General features: G+C 49.5%; 1 protein-coding gene across 5 annotated transcripts in view; it reads right to left on the bottom strand.

Moving 5' to 3' along the window:
- itgb4 (integrin, beta 4) overlaps nucleotides 1-7,891 on the bottom strand; it is a 39,720-nt gene that overhangs the window by 9,864 nt on the left and 21,965 nt on the right. For all 5 annotated transcript variants that reach the window (XM_030339602.1, XM_030339603.1, XM_030339599.1 and 2 more), the window contains 8 exons: nucleotides 7,177-7,325; nucleotides 6,491-6,698; nucleotides 5,150-5,467; nucleotides 4,258-4,421; nucleotides 3,567-3,747; nucleotides 3,002-3,139; nucleotides 2,216-2,398; nucleotides 1,175-1,303 (listed from right to left, as the gene is read on the bottom strand). In XM_030339602.1, coding sequence (XP_030195462.1) covers nucleotides 1,175-1,303; nucleotides 2,216-2,398; nucleotides 3,002-3,139; nucleotides 3,567-3,747; nucleotides 4,258-4,421; nucleotides 5,150-5,467; nucleotides 6,491-6,698; nucleotides 7,177-7,325 — 1,470 coding nt within the window. The remainder of the gene's footprint in view (nucleotides 1-1,174; nucleotides 1,304-2,215; nucleotides 2,399-3,001; nucleotides 3,140-3,566; nucleotides 3,748-4,257; nucleotides 4,422-5,149; nucleotides 5,468-6,490; nucleotides 6,699-7,176; nucleotides 7,326-7,891) is intronic.

Below are 7,891 nucleotides of genomic sequence, written 5' to 3' on the forward strand. Positions count from 1 at the left end.
TCACCAGAGACAGCCGGTGGATCTATGAGCGCTGCCACTTCGCCAGTGAGCCAGGGGGAAGGTGTCGGAAGGTAGTGTCAGCGGTACTGTCTTACGTAACGGCAGCTGACGAAGAGGCAGCGAGGGGGACGGAGAGAGGGAGAGCGAGAGGCAGAGAGCGAGCCCGACGTAATGAGAAAGTAACGAGGAATGGGGGATTTGCAACCTTGGAGTTTAGACGGGAGGAAAACGACAGCACAGCTCTCCGGAGACGCGTGGGAGGAAACCTTTGGGCTACTGGGGGAAAATAAGGAAGGAGATAGAGAAATACAGTTTCCTCTCACACACGCACACACACGCGCACACACACGCACACGCGCGCACACACACACACACACACACACAAACACCTGGTATGAAGTGTGTGGGGGCGGACGGGACGAGTGAGACGAGGTGATTCAAAAAGTCAAACAAAAACTTTATGTAAGGGAGGAAGAGGAGGGTTTTTTTTTTTTTCTTCATCTGTTGTGTGTTCCCTTTCCTGGTTCGACCTTTCTGTGTTATGCCGCTATGAATCATGGGAGTCTGGCGGCCTCACCGATCCAACTGCATAACACAAGAATATTCATTCCTCCACTCACTCTCTCTCTGTGACCCATTCATTCTCTATCCCGCTCGCCCACTGGGACGGAACAACACACAGAATGAAATGCAAAACACGTTGACAGAGCCCAGCCTGGTCACATGGGGGTTACGGGCCTCGTGTTGACAGGGAAAGGTCACACACACACACACACACACACACACACACACACACACACACACACACACACACACACACACACACACACACACACACACACACACACACACACACAACACACACACACGCGCAAACACACATTGAGACGCAAACAGACACACACACACACACATATACAGACACACAGACACAAAGATAGACAGACACACAGTGACACTCACACAAACACACAGTCACACACACACGCAAAGCTCAGTTCAGCTACGTCAGACACTAACAGACACAAAGAGAGTAAAGAGCTCAGGCCCTTAGAATCAACGGTTTGTGAGTATTTGTTGGTGTGTGTGTGTGTGTGTGTGTGTGTGTGTGTGTGTGTGTGTGTGTGTGTGTGTGTGTGTGTGTGTGTGTGTAGTGGAGCAGAGTGTCGCCCACCTTCCCCGGAGACGCTGGGGGTCTTGGAGCCGGAGGGGGACCGCAGCACCTCGCTGCTGTACATCAGGTAGCCGTCGTACTCGTCACCAGCCTCCGCGTCCACGATGGGGATGTCTGGGATGATGGGGACTGGGGGGGAGGGGGGGAGGGGGGGGGGAGAGAGAGAGAGAGAGAGAGAGAGAGAGAGAGAGAGAGAGAGAGAGAGAGAAGGACTTCAGTGATCACAGAAGGGAAACTGTGGTTGTGACAGCGGTTATAATGAGCCAATCAATAAATTAAACTATGCATAACATTAACAAATGAGGGAAATTAACAAGTCAGAAAGAGGCCCATTTGTGTGTACCAATTAGAAAATATAGTCATGAAAACATTAAACGATAAAAACATTCAAACCAATAACAATCATGGAACCATAAAAAATGCACCATAAAACAAACTTGAATAAATAAATAAGAAGTTGCAGTGATAATAAAAAGCTAAGAAATAGGGAATAAGAAACTATAAAAAATAAATGCAGAATGCAGGGAGAGGGAGAGAGAGAGAGAGAGAGGTGGAGAAGAACAGCGTGGTTACTATGGTGATCAGGACCAGTGTGGTAACTATGACGATCAGGACCAGTGTGGTAACTATGGCGACCAGGACCAGTGGTGTAACTACGTAGATCAGGACCAGTGTGGTAACTATGACGATCAGGACCAGTGGGGTAACTATGGCGATCAGGACCAGTGTGGTGACTATGGTGATCAGGACCAGTGTGGTGACTATGACGATCAGGACCAGTGGTGTAACTACGTAGATCAGGACCAGTGTGGTAACTATGACGATCAGGACCAGTGTGGTAACTATGGCGATCAGTTCCAGTGTGGTGACTATGGCGATCAGGACCAGTGTGGTGACTCTGACGATCACGCCCAGTGTGGGAACTATGGCGATCAGGACCAGTGTTGTAACTATGACGATCAGGACCAGTGTGGTAACTATGGCGATCAGGACCAGTGGTGTAACTACGTAGATCAGGACCAGTGTGGGGACTGGGCTTACTGGAGAGGGGCCTGACGGGCTGGGAGGCCAGGTTGATGGTGGCGTCGCGGTAGGGGCCCCAGCCCACGCTGTTCTTGGCGCGGACCTTGTACATGTAGGTCTGGGCCCGCTGCAGGTTCTCAATCAGCAGCATGCGCTTCTTAGGGTTATCGATCTTCACCGTCTTAGCCGGGCCCACGGGCTCTAGGGGGGAGAGAGAAGGAGGGAGAAGAGAGAGAGAGGAGAGGAGAGGAGGAGGGAGGGAGGGAGGGAGGGGAGAGAGAGAGAGAGAGAGAGAGAGAGAGAGAGAGAGAGAGAGAGAGAGAGAGTTAGAAGGATTCTTGGCATTGCAATTATTGGTGATGTGCGGGAAAAATAAAGAGAGAAACATATTAAGGTGCTTGGATGAAATTGTAATATGAGTGACCCTCAAAACATCATCAATCAATTTTAATTTATGAAAAGTAAGAAAGTGGTCAATTTTCCTAAAGTTGCAAACCTCTTTGCAGTAATTAAACATCTGTTCGGTCTAAATCGCCAGATGAGGTAACACCACATTTGCAAATAATGAATTTTACTTTCCACAAAAGGTGGCGCCAATGAGAACGAAACTGACATTTTCCAGATTACCACTTGAAGTACAACCCAGTTTCCACTAGGTTGCGTTATATTAAGTATACACACACACACACACACACACACACACACACACACACACACACACACACACACACACACACACACACACACACACACACACACACACACACAGGGGTCGACGCCGCTAAGCGCTAACTGGTCACTCACTCCTGTCGTCGTCGATGGGCGTGTACACAACGTCGTAGGCTGTGATGTCACCGTTGGTCTCCGCTGGCTCCGCCCAGCTGACCTGCGTTACGGTCGGACTGATGACGTTGAAGGCAAGACGGCCAGGCTCACTCGGCACTGAGGGGAGGGAAGAGAGAGAGAGAAAGAGAGAGAGAGAGAGAGAGAGAGAGAGAGAGAGAGAGAGAGAGAGAGAGAGAGAGGATACACAAACACGGAATATATAAGCATTCAATAAATTCACGACATAACTTTTCAACTGCAGCTATTTGACTACTACTTAGTTACGAACTAACGTTGAGTCGATCCATCCAGGGAAGGTTTCTCCATAAAAAGCTATACTGATAATCGTTTATGCATACAGATATACAGTAAATGCTCAAAGTCAAGCCACTGAAAGCTGTGAATGGGAAAACGCACACGGTGCAGGTTGGACTTTTTAAAACACCACAACCCTTTGGTGTAAACACAGGTAGAATCCCCCCGGTTATGACTGCCGATAAGAAGCGTGATGAAGATGTGAACGGAGGGTGTCTCAGCAACGTACGGTCCTCCAGTGTTTTGCAGGGTATGACCTCCGTGTTGAAGCCCTCTCCCATCATGTTGTAGGCAGACACCCGCATCTCGTAGTCACAGCTGGGGTACAGACCGCGGAGCTCCGCCTGCGGGGTGGTCACGTCCACCACCTCAGCCTTCGTCTCGGGGTCCCCGTAGATCCAGTACTTCACCTGGGGAACAGAGAGAACCGGCGTGGGTCACACCCAGGAGACAAACCCAACCAACAAACACCGTGGCCTTCCTCAGGGGTACAGAGAGAACCGAACCCAACCAACAAACGCCGTGGCCTTCCCCTGGGGTACAGAGAGGATCTGCAGGGGTCACACTAGAGATGTCCCCATATCATTTTTTCCTTATCGATACCGATTCCGATTCCTAAACTTTGGTATCGGCTGAGACCGAGTATTTACCGATACAGCATCTAGCATTGTGACGACTAATAGCACTTGTTCTTGTTCGCTCCCTCTTGTCAAACGTCGGTATGGTTGATCTTACATCTGTACGTCATGCTTAAAATCGGAAGTTAGGGCGCTGATTAACTTTTCGTGCAATAAACGCTTACATTCATGACATGTGAGTGACTTCCAACAGAACACCTTAAAATGTTAGATTATCCAAAGGATTTGAATGTTCATGATTTTGTTGCGTCGTCAATCTAGGGTGGGGCCGTCCGCACCCACCTTGTAGCCCATGGGGTTCCCCGGCGGGGGGTCCCAGGACAGCTGGATCTTCTTGGGGCCGGTGGATTTAGCCTTGGCGTTCGGGGGGGCCCCCAGACGGCCCCCAGGACTGCTGCACTTCTGGTTCAGAGACCCCATGGTGACTACGTCTGGAGACCTGGGAGCTGGAGGAGGGAGAAGGAAACACGGGGAACACATGAAGCCCGACTCAAACACACCTTTTGGATTGCGCCCATGAAGACCTAAGATCAGTGTTGTTGTTATGGGTGTGTGCGTTATTGGCTTCTTGTTCATTTCACTACTTTACTTCACTAGTTTATTTGAATTTGAATTCCAGCGCACTAGGTCTCAAATTTTTTGTATTGGATGGAGGCTTGTACCCTATCCTCAGAGCAAATGGAACATGATCGAGGGAGTTTTTTCTTTCCCTCTTGGGGGCTAGGGTCACGGGGGGGGTCACACATATATGACCTGTAAAGCCCTTTGAGACTGCACCTGTGATTAAGGGCCCAATCCCGTTTCTACCCCTTACCCCTTCCCCTTACCCCTCCCCCTTGTTTTGAAGGTTTAAGGGGATGATGGGATTGGGCCTAAGGCCCAATTCGATTCAATTCAATTTATATATATATTATACAGCACTTAGGCCCAATACCATTTCTACCCCTTACCCCTTACCCTTACCCTTACCCCTTCAAAACAAGGGGGAGGCGTAAGGGGAAGGGGTAAGGGGTAGAAATGGGATTGGGCCTAAGAGCTATATAAATATATATGTAAATTGAATTGAATCGAATGAGCACGTGACATTTGCCCCTTGAGATAGGAGAACGAGCGAGAGAGCGCGTCTAGCTTAACGGCGATCCGTCGCCGACGTCTGCAGGGCACGGTCACGTACCTCCGTCGCCGATGTGCACCATGGTGGTCTTCCTCTCCCCGACCACGGCGTTGGGGCTGGGGTCCAACAGCTCCAGCATGAAGGGCTCCCGCTGGGCGGGGCCTGGCGGCAGGGACGCCTTCTCGATGCGGATGTTCTTCTCCGTCTGCCCCGGGCCGAACTTGAGGGTCCCGCCCTGGTCGAAGAGCTTGTTCTTGGTGCGCCACTTGGTGGTGGCGGGGGCGTCCAGGTTGCGGGTGCGGACCACGGGGATGTTGTAGGACGGCTCGGTCGCGGTGAACGCCTGGTTCACCTTTTTGAACATTATCACACTGGGGTCTGCCGTGGGAGGGGGGGGGGGGAGGGGGGTTACCAGTTAAGGGTGCTGGGGTGAGAGCCACGACGCTTCGAGGGAAATTTTATACGAGTAATACCACAATTTTCTGTGATTGTCTTCAGATTGGCTTCAGAGAGACCTGACCTGTCCTGTGAGTCTCATTTCACCTGGCCTCACGCTGCACTTTTGGGTATGTGAGTCTCTCCGGGTGACTTGGTGTGATATCACAGACTTTCTTACATTACACCACGTGCAAAGAAAAAACCTCAAAAGAGAAACCACAAGCGCCCTTGCCAGTACACTAAATATAACCAATGCTTTACCACCAGGGCTAAATTCTGTACTTTGTTTATAGTAACGACGTTATTGGTGACAATTAGCCGACTTCTTGTTGTCTCTTGGCGTTTCGGTGTACACCAGGGACATCTAAACCCTGAGCAGCATTTACATTTTACATTTAGGGGATTTTCACTGACGCTTTCATCCAAAGCAACCTAATATCATTCACACACCGATGGTGGAGTCAACCACCCCAGGCGACAGCCAGCTCGCTGGGAGCAGTTATGTTGAGGCGTCTAAGTCAGGGCCACCTCGACACTAGTCGAGTTGCAACCTTCAGGTTACCAGTGATCCCTCTCTACCTGTTAGCAACCTTCAGGTTATCAGTGATCCCTCTCTACCTGTTGGCAACCTTCAGGTTACCAGTGATCCCTCTCTACCAGTTAGCAACCTTCAGGTTACCAGTGGTCCCTCTCTACCTGTTAGCAACCTTCAGGTTACCAGTGAACCCTCTGTACCTGTTAGCAACCTTCAGGTTACCAGTGGTCCCTCTCTACCTGTTAGCAACCTTCAGGTTACCAGTGAACCCTCTCTACCTGTTAGCAACCTTCAGGTTACCAGGGATCCCTCTCTACCTGTTAGCAACCTTCAGGTTACCAGGGATCCCTCTCTACGTGCTGAGCTACTGCCACCCTAAGTTGCAGAAAAATTGAAAAACCTCTGAACCATCACCACGAAAAGCTCACCGGGTTCGTCCAGGATGGTGACGGTGGTGGTGGGGTACACCCCCAGCTTGGCCCCCTGCCGCGGGTTGCTGAGCTCCATGACGAACTGCTTGACCTGCTTCTCGTCCAGCAGGTTGCTGAGCTCGCCCAGCTCCAGCAGCTGGACCGGGACCACCTTCTCTGTCTCCCCGGGGGCGTAGCTCAGGTCCCCTTCCAGGGAGAGATAGTCCTGGAGCCCAACACAGAGAGACCATCGTGGGGTCAGGTTCTGCCAAGGCTACATTCGTCGCCTCATTCCCCCCCCCCTCTTACGCATTTATTGCATGTTGTACGACCCTGCACTTATAATAGTACTTATCATTAGCGTCTTATCCTAGTTATCTCTGTTGTAGACGGGGAATGGGTTAACCTAGTGATTGTTAGTGCTTGGCACTTGGTTCTATGAACATTCTTACTGTACTGACAGCGATATATTGTTTCTCTCTCTTCTGACAAATGTACTACAACTGTACTAACCCTCGCTGTGGATCAAAGAGTCTGCTGATTGCCCTAAAGGTAAATGTAAATCTCTTTTATTCGATTTGACTATTGAGCCGTTTAGCAGACACTTCTATCCAAGGTGACCGATTGAATGTGGACATTCGGGGGTTCAAACCCAGAACCTTTGTTTTTTGGGGGGTGTAGTTCGTGTGTGTTTGTCCTCTCACGTGTTTGTCCCTGGCGGTGAGGTCCCGCGTGCGGTAGGTGACCTGCGTGCGGCCGTCCTCGCTGATGTTCCTCCTGATGGGTATCTTGGCGATGCCTTCCTGCCTGCTGTAGGAGTAGGCCGGCTGGAGGAACGTGAACACACTCTTGGCTGAAAGAGGAGGTGGAGGAGGAGGAGGAGGAGGAGGAGGAGGAGGAGGAGGACGAAGAGAGATCAGAGAACAACGTAGGAGTACATTACAATGATGACATTATGATTACATTTTAAGTAACAACATTCTGACGTTAACATTGTAACCGAAAACATTTAACAGACAACTTTCCGTCCGCATTCAACCTATCCGTCCACTTTCTAACCAAGGGCATTCTAACGTCAAAATACTCACATCAACCATCCAATTCTAAGTATCGACATTCTAACGACTTTGCAACATCAATATTCTGACATTACCCATCACATTCAAGTATCAACATCCTTAACATCACCATTCTGCGTATCACCATTCTAATAACGATAATAAATTCCATTTCTTTTGCATTGCAAAAGAAATGCTAAGGATAAGTTAAAAGTTTTTAAAATTGTCATAGATATATTTGCACAATTTTAAAAACTTTTAACTTATCCTTAGCATTTCTTTTTAACTTATTCTCTATTCACACTTAAACTGCTGCTAGCCCTTCTACTGTACTCTAATTGTGGAATGTTAATGTTAAATG

This window comes from Gadus morhua, chromosome 18 (genome assembly GCF_902167405.1).
Source record: "Gadus morhua chromosome 18, gadMor3.0, whole genome shotgun sequence".
In the NCBI taxonomy this organism is placed as follows: domain Eukaryota; kingdom Metazoa; phylum Chordata; class Actinopteri; order Gadiformes; family Gadidae; genus Gadus; species Gadus morhua.